Genomic DNA, 16,575 nt, shown 5'->3' on the forward strand with positions numbered 1-16,575 from the left:
TGCAATTTTGAACAAAGCTTCTCCTGGGATGAGGTTGAGGTTCATGCTGGGTTTTATCCTTTTATTAAAAAAAAGTGGTAAAACACACATAACATGTATCATCTTAGTTACTTTTTTTTAGATTTTATTTGTTGATGTGAGAGAGAGAGCATGAGTGAGGGACGGGGGGCAGATGGAGAGGAAGAAGCAGATTCCCCGCTGAGCGGGGAGCCCCATGCGGGATCCGATCACAGGACCCTGATATCATGACCCAAGCCAAGGGCAGACGCTTAATTGACGGAGACACCCAGGCGCCCCTCATCTTAATTATTTTTTAAGAACCCAGTTCGGAGGCATTAAGTGCATGCATGTTGATGTCCAAACATCAGCCCCTTCTGTCCACAGAACACTTTATCCTGTGAATGGGAAACTCTGCTCATTAACCACTAACTTCCATTCCCTGCCCGCTCCCCCCCAGCCCCTGGCAACCTCTATTATCCTCACTGTCCCTGTGCATTCCCTTGCAGGTAAATCCTACAGTGTGTCTGTCTTTCGGACTGGTTATCTCCCTTACCATACTATCCTCCGTGTCCATCCATGGTTTAGCACGGGTCAGAATTTTCCTTCCTTTTTATTTTGTTTCATTTTTGTTTATTTTTTATTATGATAGTAAATTTTATTTAGTGCCAGGGCAATTTATTGTGCCAAGAGCATATTTCCTTCATGATAAATTCAAAGCAGTAACCTCTGGCCTCTTTGAAGGACCATAGATACTCTCTGTTACACTCTTACTAATTCCCTTTGATCTTTTATTATGTTCGGTTAGCCACTATGCAGTACATCCTCAGTGTTTGAGGTAGTGTTCAACGATTCATTAGCTGCATGTAACACCCAGTGCTCATCACAATACCTGCCCTCTGTCATGCCCATCACCCAATTTCCTTCCTTTTTAAGGCTCAATAGTAGTCCCTGGTAGGCACAGCCCGCATTCTCTTTATCTGTTCTTATGGTGATGGGCACTCAAGTGGTTCATACCCTTTAGCTATTGAGAATAATACTATTGGGGTGCCTGGGTGGCTCAGTGGGTTAAAGCCTCTGCCTTCAGCTCAGGTGATGATCCCAGGATCCTGGGATGGAGCCCCCCACATCAGGCTCTGCTCAGCAGGGAGCCTGCTTCCTCCTCTCTCTGACTGCCTCTCTATCTACTTGTAATCTCTGTCAAATAAATAAATAAAATCTTAAAAAAAAAAATAATGCTATTGAGATTAAACTGTTAATACTATTAGAAATCACTAATTACTGATAATACTAATAAAGACCAATTACTAATACTAATAATACTAATTACTAATACTAATAAATACGAATTAATAGTAATTACTATTAATAGTAATACTATTAATACTATTGAGATTAATAATAGCTATTGAGAATAACTGAGCATGGGCGTACAGATACCTGTTTTAGTCCCTGCTTTCAATTCTTCTGGGTGTGTACCCGGAAGTGGAGTTGCTGGGTCATATATATGGTAATTCCATGCTTCATTTGTTGAGGAGTTGCCATCCTGTTGGCCCCAGTGGCTGCACCACTAGACATCCTCACGAGCACAGTACCAGGGTTCCGATTCCTCCACATCCTGTCTACAAACGTCCTCTCTGGTTGGTTTCTGTGTTTGTGGTAATACAAATCCTAATGGGCGTGAAGTGCTATCGCAGGTGGTTTTGCTCGGCATCTCTGTAATGATTAGTAAGGGCGAACATCTTCTCCTGGCCTTACTGGTCATCTGTATATCTTCTTTAGAGAAGTGTCTCTTCAAGCCCTTTGCCTATTTTTACAAATTGGGTTGATTGTGCATTTTATGGAGCTCTAGGAGTTCTTTATATATTCTGGATACTAATCCCCAAACACTGTCTTTCAATTCTTAACTTCCATGGTGCACCGTTTGGGGTCTGAGCCCTGTTCAACAGCAAGAGAGAACCAATGGCACTCTTCCCACTAATCAGAGCCCAGTGGTCTGTGTCTCAAACCCAGCTGGAACAGAAGACGATGGCTGCCTTGGAATGAGACAATCTTTTCTGTCCAGAACTCCTGCGCATTAAGCCTGTCTTAGGGACAGCCAGGGAGCAGGTGTCTCCCCACTGACAAGGGGCGAGGAGGCGTGAGCAGGGTAGCGCTAAAACCCCAGGGGTCTCTCTGCCCTCAGAGCACCTCCTGCCCCTCCCTGCAGCGCTTCCCCCACCCCGGTGACACACCCCCATTCTAGATCTTTAAACTCAGAAAGGCTGTTTGTTGTCAAGTATATTTAGCATTTGGTAAATATTTTTGCCTCTCATTTCTTCGATTCCTTTGGAAAAAGAAAAAACTAAAATGCATCCGATGTTGCCACACACCAGACGCTATTCTTAGCATTTTACCCAGATGACCCACTTTACGTTACAACCCTTGGAGCCAAATGCTGCCGCTGTCCCCGTTTTACAACGGGGAAATCTAGGCACACGGGGGATGTGATCAGTGTCACACACCAAGCAGAATGGAAGCTGGAGCTGAGCTTCCAACCTCACGCTGTGGATGTTTCTTCTTGTTCACCTTCGGCCGTGAACTTCTGACCAAACACGTTGGTAGGTCATTCTCGGCCCTGCCCGTTCTGCGTCCAAGCATCAGTACGAATGGCTTTGATTCCTATCCTACTATTGCTCTTTGTCATAGCAGGGCCTGATACCACTCCCTGGAGTTTCGTTCTGGTTTTATGGCTAATCCAAAATTAAATCTGGTTGCTCTTTTCTTTTTTTTTTTTTTAATATTTTTATTTATTTATTTGACAGAGAGATCACAAATAGGCAGAGAGGCAGGCAGAGAGAGAGAGGAGGAAGCAGGCTCCCTGCTGAGCAGGGAGCCCGATGCGGGACTCGATCCCAGGACCCTGAGATCATGACCTGAGCCGAAGGCAGCGGCTTAACCCACTGAGCCACCCAGGTGCCCTGGTTGCTCTTTTCGATGTTGGTAACCCCAGATCTGTCAAGGACTCGAAGTCTGGTAGAGCCAGCCGCTCTGTTTTAGAGGAGAATGTGTGTGAGGCTGTGTCGCAGGCATATAGCTGGTTCATGAGATCCCTCCGAAGTTCTAGAAATCCTCACTGATGGGGTCATAGCAGCTGCGGGTTGTACTAGGAAGTACTGTGTGCTACACTCCTGTACGATGCTGTTTCGTTCCTAACTTCATTAGCCAGTCCGCAGGTGCCCCCAGTCTCTCCACTGTAAATGCACCTGTTTGCAGCTATGTCACAAGGTGGAGGTGCGTAAATGCCGTGGACTCTGGAATTTTTAGCCATATTTTTGGCACAAAAGGAAAGTCACATTTTTCCTTTTTGACTTTTAATTCCTTTGCCCTGTTGACTTGCTCAAATGGTAGAAGTCTTGCTGGATGAATTCTACTTGTTTCCAAAGGCACAGAGATGGACCGATCTTAGCCAGAAGCAGGGATTTTTCACAAACACGTGCTGAATGTAAGTTCTTAGCCACTCACTTTTGCTGAGATTTTTAATGAGGGGACAGAGAATGGTTTTGACTGTCAGATTTCCCTTACAGAAATTGTCCTTGTTAACTACTGAGGCTACTGGATTCCCGCCCCCCGCCCCCAGCCCCACCAGGAACTCTAGGCAGACCTCCTGCTTTGCATGTTAAAATGGGAGGGTGAGTCATGAGAGTGACAGCTGGCAGGGGTGCAGGGCAGTGCGGCGGGGGCGGAGGGGCTGCCATAGGGGGATCTAAGCACCAGGCACTGAATGGGACACGTGTGAAGCATGCGTGAAACCGGTTTGCTCACATTCTGCATTAAGCAACAGGGGCAGATGCAGAGGGACTCTCCCTTAAGAGCCCTGTGCTTTCCCACACCCACTGATACGGGCCCCACCCCGCTGAGCTCGGGCCAGCTCCCCCGCCACACCCAGCCAGGCTGGCGGGCAGTGGGCCCTGCACCCGGCGGGAATTCCGCCCACCACGCCGTCTTTGGTTGTGTTCTTCCACAGCGTCTCAGCGGCGTCCACCCCCCCATCCCCTGTCCCTCGTGCCTGGTCAGGGTGGCAGCTGTCTCCTGCTGGGACAACTGGCACCAGCCTCTGAACTGGCCTCCCTATCTCTCTGTGGGTCTCTACTGACTCACCCTCTGTTCCTCCACTCTGCAGCCAGGATGACGTTTCTAAACCCCCAGCCCATCATGTGGTGCTCCTGTGTTCACCTTCAGAAAGCTCCACTTGCTCCCAAGTCTGCACAGCTTCCTACGCTTAGAGGAGCGCTTCTCAGTTGTGCAAATCCAGTCGATCTGGATTTGGATTCAATACATTTGGCATTGGACCTGAAATTGTGCGTTTTGAATAGGTTTCTCGGGGGATGTCCATGCTGTTGGTCTGTGCACGACCCCTTGAAGAGCAAAGAACTGGGGGACCCCTGCTTGGATCTCTAGCTTCATCTTTTGCCACCTCCCCAACTCTGTGCCAGCCACACTGAATGTATTCTAATTCCCAGAATGCATCCCACTCTTGCTCACCACTGGGCCTTTGCACATGCCCTCTCCATAGAGCACTCTCTTACCCTGGCCTCATAGACTCCTATACCTTTATTCCAATTAGAATGTCAATGCCACTTCCTCCAGGAAGTCTTCTCCTATTCTCCAAGCCCAGGAAATAAAGAGTCAGGCATGTCTGTGTCCTGGCAGTGCTGTGAGGTGGAGGGGTAGGGTAACTGGTAATGATTTTCTTTATGCTAAGTGACAAGGTTAAATAAAGAGGTGAATAAGTTGGCTTGTGAGACATAGGGCGGCAGCCAAAGGGAGTGTGCTGGGGGGGATCTGTTTACTCCTACAGAAGGTTCCAAAAAGAAGGTTTTTGTGTCACCTGGGGGCTTGAGAGGGAAGCCTGTCGACCTGACCGGATTCTTTTGCTATTTTGCTATTCTTTTGCTATTTTGCTATTTTGTTCTCAGCTGATTCTTTTGCTATTTTGTTCTCAGCTGGGCAGAAAAGGATCCCTGAGGTAAGGGCACCAGCTGCCTCCTTGACCTCTGGGGACAAAGTCAGCTGTACAACTCTGCGTGCTGTCAGGCCGCCCAAAAGTCATGGCAGAGTGAGCAAGGTCATTACAAGGATGAAAACTGTTTTTAGAAACATTTTTTTTTTTTTTTTTTGGACCACAGCTTGAGAGCGAAACATGGAGACAAATCTCTACTGTAGACATTTTATGTCTCTTATTTTCTTACAAAAATCTCTTCCTGGCGGGTGTTCTTTTTTTCTCTTTCTCTGCTTAGGTGCTCATGGGTCCCTCTTACAAGTCTGAGTTATAAAATGAATTCCTCTGCAGGTCGGAATCAGTGATCGCTGGGCTGGAGAAACCCTGGATTTTGCCAGAATGCTCCTGCCCCAGACCCAAGCCTGCAGGGAGCCGGGAATGGAATCCGAAACATGTGACACAGCAGGTCCTGATGCAGGGGTCAGACCTACTAGCCATGTGATCTCAGCTGGGCTAGGAGTGGTGCCAGTTAGGTCTGGAAAAAGTAGGACGTTGGTGGCAGAGCAAGTAAGTTCATCAGTGGGATCAGAGCCAGGGAAATGCCAGAGAGCTTGTGACACACGGAGGGATCTAACGTCATTGCAGTTTGCCACAACGGAAAATCTTTCTGCCTTCCAACTTTAAAATACACCGAATAAAACTTCCTCTCTGAGTTTTATTTCCTCTTTTTCTGAAAGGGAATATCTAAGCAGAGGTCTCCTCCTTCCTTGCCCCGGCCTTGCTCTCCCGGGACGTTTTCAGTTAGTTTCCAGCATCATAGTCACAGATGTGGAGCAGTTGGTCTGTTTAAAACAGATAACGACTTGAGTTTCTTCCTGAAGAGAACGGCCAAGTGTAGTGGGTTAATCTGTGCACCCAGTAATTCACAGGAAGTTAAAAAACATAGAAGGAAAATTTGAGAAAGAAATTGTTTTCTGTGTTTTCTTTTCCATGATAGAAAATCACACCCTTTGCCGTAAGGGAAACTTACGGGAGTGACAGTGGGGCAAGGAAAAAATGAGTTGAGCAACAGGTAGTAAAGACGTGTAGTCTTGGGGTGCCTGGGTGGCTCAGCAGGTTGAGCGTCTGTCATTGGTTCAGGTCATGATCCCAGGGTCCTGGGATCGAATCCTTCTTCCCCTCTCCCAAACTCGTGCTTGCTCACTTTCTCTCTGTCTCAAAAAAAAAAAAAAAAAAAAAAGAAAGAAAAAGAAAAAAAATCTATGTAGTCTTCTCACTAATCTTGAACTGACTTATCTTTAATTTAATTTATCTTTATTTTTAAATTTATCTTTAATTTAAAAAAATTTTTTAAATTTAAATTCAATTTAGTTAAAATACAGTGTATTAATAGTTTCAGTGGTAGAATTTAGTGATTAATCAGTTGCATATAAGCACATGATGGAATGAGCATTGGGTATATAACACCAATTGGGTATATAACCCAATTGTTATATACCCAATGCTCAAACCATCACGTGCCCTCCTTAATGCCCATCCCCCAGTTACCTCATCCCCCACCACCCCTCCAGCAGCCCTCAGTTTGTTTTCTAAACTTAAGAGTCTCTTTCAGTGGGGCACCTGCGTGGCTCTGTTGTTACGCATCTGCCTTTGGCTTAGGTCATGATCCTACATGATCCGGCACGATCCTGGGGTCCTGGGATGGAGCCCAGTATCAGGCTCCTCGCTCAGCCGAAAGCCTGCTTCTCTCTCTCCCACTCCCCCTGCTTGTGTTCCCTCTCTTGCTGTCTCTCTCTGTGTGTCAGATAAATAAATAAAATCTTAAAAAAAAAAAAAGAGACGAGTCTCTTATAGTTTGTCCCCGTCTCTGTTTTTATCTTATTCTATTTTTCCTTCCGTCCCCTGTGTTTACCTATTTTGTTTATTACAACATCTGAATACGAGAGCTCCGCTCTCTAATCACATTTCCAAACCTCCCGGCCCAGTTTTTATCTGCCCTCCGGTGGCCACCTCTCTGTACGCGAAGTTCGACAGAAAAGCTAACTTGAAAAAAGAGCAGAGGCCCTATAAGAAAGGGTAGGTTGGGGTTTTTTTTGTTTTTGTTTTTTATTCCAGAAGTGGAATATCCATTTGTAATTTGTTTTGTAAGAGTCCAGATTTTTGCCAGAAGTTTTAGGAATTGCTCCAACATTGCTTTGGTTTTTGTTTTTTTAATTTAAATTCAGCTTAAGTACCATACCTGGAAACATTCCTGGAAATCTACCTGGAACATTATTAGGTTCCTGGTAGATTTTGATGATTTGTCAGTTGCATAAAACACCCAGTGCTCTTTCCATCAAGTGCCCTCCTCAGTGCCCCATCCCCGACCCCCCTCCCCTCCAGCAGCCCTCAGTTTGTTTCCTGAGATTAAGAGTCTCTTATGGTTTGTCTCCCTCTCTGAATTTGTCTTGTTTTATTTTTTCTTCCCTTCCCCTATGTTCATCTGTTTTGTTGCTTAAATTCCACATTTGAGTGAAATCATATGGTATCTGTCTTCCTCTGACTTATTTCACTTAGTATAATACACTCTAGTTCCACCCACATCATTGCAAATGGCAAGATTCCATTCCTTTAGATGGACAAGTAATATTCCATTGTTCTATATACTACATCATCTTTATCCATTCATCTGTTGATGGACATCCGGGCTCTCTTCATATCGTGGATATTGCTGTTATGAACATTGAGGTGCATGGACCCCTTCAAATCAGTATCTTTGTATCCTTTGGATAAATACCTAGTAATGCAATCGCTATATATTAACTAAATTGAATTTAAATTAAAAAAACAAAAACAAAAAACCAAAGCTATGTTGGGGCAATTCCTTAAACTCCTGGTGAAAATTTGTATTCTTACAAAACAAATTACAAAATCCATTACAAATGGCTATTTATATATATCTATATATGTGTGTGTATATATATACACATATATATAGTATATGTATGTATACATACAGACTTTATTCTTTACTGTATTCTTTACTTGTTATCTTTAGGACAAACCTGTAAGATAAATAATAATATTCCCATTTATATTCTTATTTAGAAATCAAACTAATAATCCTAAAACATTAACCTAATACATCCTAAAACATAAAGCTAATATGTATCACCCAAATCCACAGGGAAGATATATTGATTTCCACAGGGGGGTGTTTCATGCCCAGCCGCTCCATTCATCCCGGGGTCCAAGATGTTTTCTACGTCTTCATGTTCTACATGTATATTATAAAAGCAATACTTGTGGGTTTTTTTTTTTTCATTTTCCAAACATGCAAGTATGTTCTAGAACCAACGGCCCCCGCCCACCTGCCCACCCATCCATGAGGATGTCCTCTGGCTTCTCCACCATCACTTTTCCTCCTCTGGTTGCTCACACTGCCCCAGGCTACCTGCAGGGGTGAGGGCCCTGCTCCCTCCACTCCTGCGTGTTCTGGCCTCCTTCCAACTCACCCCATCTTGGCCCCTGGCCCTAATCCTTCGCAACCTCCCTAAGTACACGGAGACAAAGTTGTTGAGTTTAACAAACATGCACAAAAGGTTAACGGTGTTGGGGGAGAGCATCCATTGGGGACCATCTGAAAACAGAAAATATGGGCTGTGGCTTCCTTGAAAAGTAATCTGCCACTGTCTGCACAGAGAGTTTCCCAGGAACCTGATCTGTCTTTGGCTGCAGCTTCTCTGATCTGCTGGGCTTCTCTTCTTCCCTTGACTGACCCTTCTCCCCTCCCCAGCTGCCAGCCTCCAGTCCCCCGCCTCTATGTTTCACTTACTTTCTTATGAGCCTCCGCTTTTTGCCTCCTCCCCCCAGGCCGGGCTCTGCACTTGGCTTTCTATGTTCAGACACTCATGCAAGTTCTGATCTTTGCCGCAGCAGTACAAATAACCATGGAGGTTTTGAAATTGTCATTGGACACTAAAGTCTTAAGCACGGCTCCCACCCACCCCCCCTTTTTTTTTTCTTTTTTAGATTTTATTTATCTGTCAGATAGAGTATGCACACAAGCAGGGGGAGTGGCAGGCAGAGGGAGAAGCAGGCTCCCCACTGAGCAGGGATCTCAAAGAAGATTCGATTCCAGGACCCTGAGATCGTGACCTGAGGGCAAGGCAGATGCTTCGCCGACTGAGCCACCCTGGCGTCCCTCCCACTCACCCTTTGACCAGAACAACTGAGAGTCTTCTTTATGTTACGGTGTTACTGCTTTATCACGCTACACAAGCCTGGGAGATCCGGGAACTGCCCCCTTTCCTCTCACCTTCCCTCACACACTTTGAGAATCATTGCTCTAACCTAACAGTTAGTAACTGAGAAGGCAGCATGTGAATTTGGCTTCAGAACGACCAGGTTGGAATCCTGCCTTCCTTATGACTGGCTCTGCTGGCCTGGGCAGGTTTCTGCAGAGGATTTCAGTTGTCTGTGTCCACAGCATCCATTTTCCACATTCTCAATTTCCAACCCCTGTCAACCACCGCTGTTCTAGCAGGAATCCATGAGCTTCCTGGACGCTAGTGAGTGTATTCCAGTTCTTTGGCTGCAGGAATTGGTTCAGGGGTCATGTGTTTGGCCAAACAGCAGTCTAGATGTTGCGGTGAAGGCATCTTTTAGATGTAATTAATCTTTAAATTAGTAGACTTTGAGTAGGGCAAATTATTCGCCATTCTGCTTTGAGTAGAGCAGAGTGAGGGTGGGCCTTGCCCAATCAGTTGAAGTCCTTAAGCGCAAAGTCTGGGATTTTGTCCATGATAACAAAATATTCTGCCTCAAGATTGCGGCCTAGAAATCCTGCCTGAGTTTCCGGCCTGCTGCCCTGCAGAATTCAGACTTAAGGCTGCAACCTCAACTCTTAACCTGAACTTCTAGGCCGCTGGCCTTCTCATTGCCAACTTGCCAGCCTCCACAATTGAATATGTGAGATAATTCCTTAAAATGAATCTCTCTGTTGTATAGATGTGTATAAATACACCATCCAGAGTGCTGAACTTCTTCCTGTCTTAACAGTTGGGTATTTTCTTTTTTATATGCATATACATGAAAGAGAGATTTATTTTATCTCTATAAATATACATATACACATTTATAGGAGATATGTGTGTGTTTGGGTACTTCCTATTGGTTCTGTTTCCATGGAGAACTCTGACTCACCCAGGTAGGTATGTCACTAAAGCTGGACCAATTAGAATAAAGTTGAGGCCTTTTTCTGGGAATGCTGGGTATAGCCACTCTCTTTCTTTGAATGATGGACTTGGAACAGCTGCCATGTGCCGGCTCTGGACCCAAATCCCAAGACCTAATGCAGAGACCACCACTTCCCACCCGTGGGGCTGCTCCTTCATTTCCTTATATGTAAGGTGGGATTATAGTATTTACCACATAGGGTTATTGCGAGGTTTTAATAAGTACTAAACACTTAGAACAATGCCTGGATCATAGTAAATGCTCAATAAATCCAAGCAATGATGATGGTGATGATGATGATGGTGGTGGTGGTGATGATGGTGCTGATGATATACCCAGCCCAAGGAAAAAGCTGATGTACCAGGAGAGTGAGAAAATGGATTCAGAGCCCTGATGGCTTGTCAGATCTCCAGGTCAAACTGAGCTCGACAGCCAGCCTACCTCTGGACACAAGCTCATAAATTCCTTTTATTTTTTAAACCTACTTGGGTTGAGTTTTTATTTCATCCAGAGCGCTCAACAATTTCCTGTCCTGTTATAACTTTTTATTGTGATAAAATATAGATAACATGAAACTCAGCATTTTAATCACTTTTAACTCCACACTGTAGCGCTAGTTAAGTACATTCAGGTTAGGCAACCAACGACCACTCTCCGTCTGCAGAATTTGTTCATCTTCCCAGCTGTGTTTCTGGCACGTATGGGAGAAATCATTGCCCAATTCTATGTCATGAAGTTCTTGCTGTGCTTTCTTCTAAGAGGTGTGTTGTTTTCAAGTTTAGGTCTTTGATCCATTTTAAGTTCATTTGTATTTACTGTGTGGTAAGGGCCCAACGTTCATTTGCAGGATAATACATTTTTAAAAAAAGATTTTATTTATTTGACAGAGATCACAGGTAGGCAGGCAGAGAGAGAGAGAGAGAGAGAGAGGAAGCAGGCTCCCTGCCAAGCAAAGAGCCCGATGCGGGGCTCGATCCCCGGGCCCTGAGACCATGACCCCAGCTGAAGGCAGAGGCTTTAACCCACTGAGCCACCCAGGCGCCCCAGGATAATACATTTTTAAGCGAATTAAAGAATAGAAGAGAATATTAGCTCCTGAAGGGGCCCTTCCCATTTGCACTGAGGAAACCGAAAAAGAAGTAAAATAATACGCGGAGCTCATACAGCTGGTTGAGGGCTGCAGCGAGGTCATATCCTGCCTTTCAGGCACTGCAGCGCTCTAACTGCCCAGGAGCCTAAGCGCCAGGAGCTCCTTCCGGAAATTGGATCCAGCAACCCGGGCGCGCGCACCACCTCTTTTCCGCTCCGGCTCCTCCCCTTCCCCGCCCCAGGGGCGGGCCCACGAGGCTCAGGAACTGCGGAGCTTTGGAAAACTGGCGCGGCGCACGGGTGGGAGGAAAAGCCCGGCAAACTGGTGCCTTATCAGAGACCATCAGCAATGGGTTGTAAGACGCAGACTCCAGCTTTCCCAGAATTCCAGACCGGGTTTTCCCTCGGGCTCCAGGACGGGGAGGAGCCGCGGGCCCCCGGCTTTACGGGGGCCGGGGAGTGACGTGGGGGCGGGCAAGCGTGCTCGGCTGCGATTGGCTGTTCGGAGCGGCGCGGGGTTTGGCGGGAGGTTTATGGGCCGCGTCTGCGGGGAGCTCGGTAGACTAGGATGGCCCCGTCGCGGCGGATGCGGTACCCGGGGCAGGGCGGGTGAGTTGTGCGGCCCGTGAAGACCCCGACCCAGGGACAGGCTTTATCTCTTTCCTCTGCGGCGGCGTTTGTGCCTCTCGGAGCTGTTCGTGCTGCTTCGCGAGGCTCCCTGGCTCTGCCGCCGCGGTGCTCGCTCAGGCCTCGGTTTCCACCTGTAAAATGGGAATGATAATCCCGACTGCGCGGGGTTGCCGCAAGACAGAGGAGTTAACCGCTGAGCACTCGGCCCGGAGCGTGCAAAAGGACGTTTGCTAATGTTAGCTTTGCGTGGGTGGGTGTGGTCTAAAGTAGACTCAAAATATTTTGAAACAAAATACCCAACAATAGCTCGCCGAGTGCCACCTGCTTGCCAGACTTTACATTCTAGAAACGTCTGCGCTGTGGCTGGTCAGTAAGTCAGGATCTTATTTTCAAGACCCTGGGGTTTTATAAGAGGCCTTAAAAGCTGAACCTCACCTTCAGCTGGGGGACCAAGCTGCTGCTTGTTATTTTAAAAAGGGCACTGCAAAATGGGTCAAGCAATTGGTTTTTGTTTGTTTCTCAAAAAGGGCATGCATTTAAATACAGGCTGCCAAACCACTCTCCAAAATATTATTTTTTTAGTGGGTTCACCGACAACTATCTGGCTGGCTGTGTCTTCAGAGCATCCAAAGGTCCTGAGTGGTCCTGGCTAAAGGGGTCTCGGCTTGCTGCAGTGGGTACACAAGGTCCTACATACGGGCAGGAGGTCCTGGGTGGTGGGAAGACTGCCTGGAGAAGGTGGCGGTTGTAGATGCCCGCTGACTGTGGAAGGTGAGCGGAGCAGGACAGCAGGCATAAACTGGGATTAAACTGCAGCTGGGGAAGAACAGAGGACTCTCCCAATAGAGAGGAGGATCCGGAAAGAATATGGGCCTTAACGTCACCTGCAGAAAGTTAAACTCATTCTGATAGGCCAGGTAGTTTTTGTTTTTCTCCCCCCACTTCCCTTCCTCTTTCTCCGTGTGTGTACATAAAACATTCTTGCCTTTGAGACTCCTGAAATCCACCAAAAATCTCACATATGGTATCACAGACGTTTCCGTCTTTGGGAAACCTCACCTTGCTCCTACCCTAAGGTAAGGAGGAAACCTGACTTTTTTTCTGAAGCACCGAGGAGGCAGGAGCCAGTGGAGAGGAGGATAAGAAGTTAGGCAATCTGGGTTTTAATCCTATTTCTGTTACTTGATTGTATGAGCATTGATAAGTCACTTTTCTGAATCCAAGAATCATAGATGCCCTAAAATGAATACCGGTTCTACCTTCTTGGGACCTGAAAATCCAATTAAGTAGAGGTTCTTAAAAGTGTGGTTCCTTGCATTTGTTAGAACTGCAAACTCTCAGATCCCATCCTGGGCTCGCGGAATCAGAAACTCTGGGGGTGGGGCCAAGCAATCTGTTCAAAGCCCTCCAGGTGATTCTGATGCTGAGAAGTTTGAGAACCACGGCTCTAAGGAGTTCAGCCCTTTCGTTTGTGATTCACAGTACTGACATTTTACATCACTGTACATAAATGTGCTCTCCATACATGCAGAACAACAAAGTTTATGAAAATACAATCCCCAATGTAATCTTATATTTTATATTTTTTAATTTCCTTTTTGAAAATGCAGAAAAAAATTTGAAGGACATGATGAAGCAATGGATGAAATTTGGATAGAGACTGTAGATTATATAATCCTATCAGTGTTTCTTTTCTTAATTTGGAAATTGTACGGTGAGGATGCAATAGAACACTTTCTTAGAGACACACTGAATTATTTGGAGGTAAAAGTGCATGCTGTCTCTAGTTTACATATACACACACAGAAAGCGTAGGAGATAGAATGTAAACCATTGGTGAACCTGGGTGAAGGACAGGAATGTTCTTATATTTGTGATTTTCCTGTAAGTTCGAAATTCTGTCACATACAACAATACTCAAATGTGGATTCAGGCACACTAAGCTGATTTTGTGACCCACAGAGGGTGTCTGCGTGGCATGTTGTAAAGTAAGAGACTGGGTATGGAATTTTCCAGAGCAGCCCCGGTGCCCTACTACAGTGCCTGGTGTGCAAAGGATACTCGATACCCATTCACTGGCGGTGGTATTTCCCATGACTCTTATTTCCAGTTTGTATTTTAGTCCCTGTTTTTCCATCTTGTTTACTTTACGCTTGAAGATCTACAGCTTTATCCTTTTATGCTAAAGCCCTGTGGAGTGGCCTGAGGCAGTGGGAAGAGGGAAGCTGGATTTGAACCGAGGGAAGCTGGAAAGAACGTTTTAATGCCGGCTTCTCCTCCTTGGCCCTGTGCTGCTTTGGGCAAATCTACATCTGCAATATGGGATTCACTTCTGCTTTATAGGACTGTTAGAGCAAAATGAGAAAATATATACCCAAGAGCCAGCCGCGAGGTGGAACAGGTGTCAGGTGCTTCGCCGCTGGACCTCCCTTTTTAGTTCTCCAGAAACGGTCAGTCCCTGCTATTGACTTGTCCTCAGGGGCAAGGATAGCAGCAGGATGGAGAATGTCTGTGTCCCTGATGCAGACAGGTGTGTGACTTTCTATACCAGTGATAGGATTTGGCCTGTAAAAAATACCTATGAGATACGGGTTCTGTTTTCTGGAAGGATTTGGCCATAACCTGACTTTCACTGGGTATGCACTATTGGTGCAACTAGCAAGAATTGTAATTTGGGGAGAAAAAATGCTTAGAAAGGGTTGCAAGTTAGGGTGCTTCCCAGTTATTTTAAATATATCCTATTTGTGTTTTTGCTGTTTAATAGTGTGAGATCTTCAAAGAACACTGCAGGAAGAACGCATTCTGCAAAAGATGTAAGTTATGTTCGTATTTTAATGTGATTCTCCCGTAACCGATGATATGAAATAACGTGTTTTGAGGGAAGCTTTGAATCTTCTAGATTTCACTGAGTAAACTCAGTTTTATTGTGATAAAAAGCATATTCTTTTTCCTTCCACCTTTACCAGTATATTGGAAGAAATAACCACTGTTAACCTTTTGAATCTTTTTTTCTGAGCCTTGTTTGTTTTTTGTTTTTGTTTTTTTCCAATTTGGATAATTAATATCCTACAAAAATGTGTTCAACTGTCCGTATTTTGCTTTTTTCACTCAATCACTTCTCCATTTGTTTCCCACAATTGTTTGTGATTTCATGCTGTTGATTTAGTCCATATTATAGTTTCTGTTTAGGGTCTTAAAATAAATGTATGTTAAAAGCGGGTACGTTTTCTTCAGCACTCTGCAAAGCTCATTTCATATTATTTTCCAATGGCTCATCTACTTGGCAGTAGAAACCCACATCAACGACATTGAGAGTGGCTGCTTTCTGCGTGCAGGGAGTTGGGGGCTTGTCTACTCTCTGCCCTGCTCTCCTGTCTTTTTTTTTTTTTTAAGATTTTATTTATTTGACACAGAGAGAGAGAGAGAGAGAGATCACAAGTAGTCAGAGAAGCAGGCAGAGAGAGAGGGGGAAGCAGGCTCCCTGCTAAGCAGAGAGCCCCACGTGGGGCTTGATCCCAGGACCCTGAGATCATGACCTGAAACGAAGGCAGAGGCTTAACCCACTGAGCCACCCGGGGCCCCTGTTTTTTGAGCTCTCTCTCCACCTGCTGCCCTAGCCCCAGCCTTCGGGGGTGGCTCTTGTCTGACCTCTTTCTTCCCTCGAAGGCACCTGGGTGCTGGAAGCCAGTTTGCTGCAGGGAGGATGGAGGGTCTGTAAGTGGGAACGTTGTGTTTGTTGTTGTTTGGTCAGTTTATTCCGTCTTCTTTCTATCTTCCAGAATTTTCTTATGCTTTCTCATCTGTTAATGGCACCTTCCACATTTTTCAGAGTTGAGATGGAAGTTTTTCTTGTTTTCTGTATGTTTTGATCCATTCATGAGGATTTGGGATTACAAACTTTGTGGGGCTTGTTAGTATATTGAACCATAAACCCTTGTCTCTCTCCTTTGGTTGGCAGTTTCCAGCCCTGTGGGTCCTTGTGAACTCTCAGGTATATGGGCAGATTTCTGGAGCGGGGGCCCAGAGCTCTGCCGAGATCCAGAATCAGCAAACTGTGGCCCATGGGCCAAATCTTGCCTGCTCCCTGTGTTTTGGACAGCCCTGTGAGCTGAGAATGATCTTTATATTTTTAAATGGTTGAAATAAAATCAGAAGAAGAACATCTCATGACAGGGGAAAATGACGCGAAATTCAAATTTCCGTCTTCATAAATAAAGTTACTGCAACACAGCCCTGTTCATTCTCTCTGTGTCGTTGCCGTCTGCTTTCAGACCGCGGCGGCAGAGCTGAGTAGTTGCAACAGGTGCAGAGCCTAATATATTTACCGTCTGGTCCCCTACAGAAAAGTTTGCCAGCCCCTGCCCCCGTTTATAAAAGGGGTCTGTGTCTCAACCCTGCAACAGGTGTTAAGGATCACTTCATTGGGCAGCGAGATAGCAGAATTATCCTCGCTGGATAAATCAGCTCATAATGGTCCTTCAATGACTTCAAGCTCATTCAATGACTTTGCTTTTGTCTACTTTTAGAAAGCCGGCCCAACGCAGAAGCCCACTGATGTGTTTGATTTCCCCGATAATTCTGTTATCTCCAGCATCGACAGGCTGGGTGAAAATGAGAAAGATGAAGAACCTTACGAAATCTTTGGTCAGTATTTTAAGTCT

At 45.6% G+C, this 16,575-nt stretch overlaps 1 protein-coding gene across 2 annotated transcripts in view; it reads left to right on the forward strand.

Annotated features, from left to right (window-relative positions):
* The first annotated feature begins 11,816 nt into the window (after window positions 1-11,816).
* CENPU (centromere protein U) overlaps window positions 11,817-16,575 on the forward strand; it is a 33,703-nt gene continuing 28,944 nt past the window's right edge. The window contains exons 1-3 of one of the 2 annotated variants that reach the window (XM_044225634.1): window positions 11,817-11,893; window positions 14,679-14,727; window positions 16,441-16,558. In XM_044225634.1, the coding sequence (XP_044081569.1) occupies window positions 11,853-11,893; window positions 14,679-14,727; window positions 16,441-16,558 (208 nt within the window). In that variant the 5' untranslated portion in view covers window positions 11,817-11,852. Of the gene's footprint in view, window positions 11,894-14,262; window positions 14,365-14,678; window positions 14,728-16,440; window positions 16,559-16,575 lie in introns of those variants that run through there. The other variant, XM_044225633.1, reaches the window with a different exon arrangement.

The sequence above is a fragment of the Neovison vison genome, chromosome 11 (genome assembly GCF_020171115.1).
Source record: "Neovison vison isolate M4711 chromosome 11, ASM_NN_V1, whole genome shotgun sequence".
NCBI lineage: Eukaryota > Metazoa > Chordata > Mammalia > Carnivora > Mustelidae > Neogale > Neogale vison.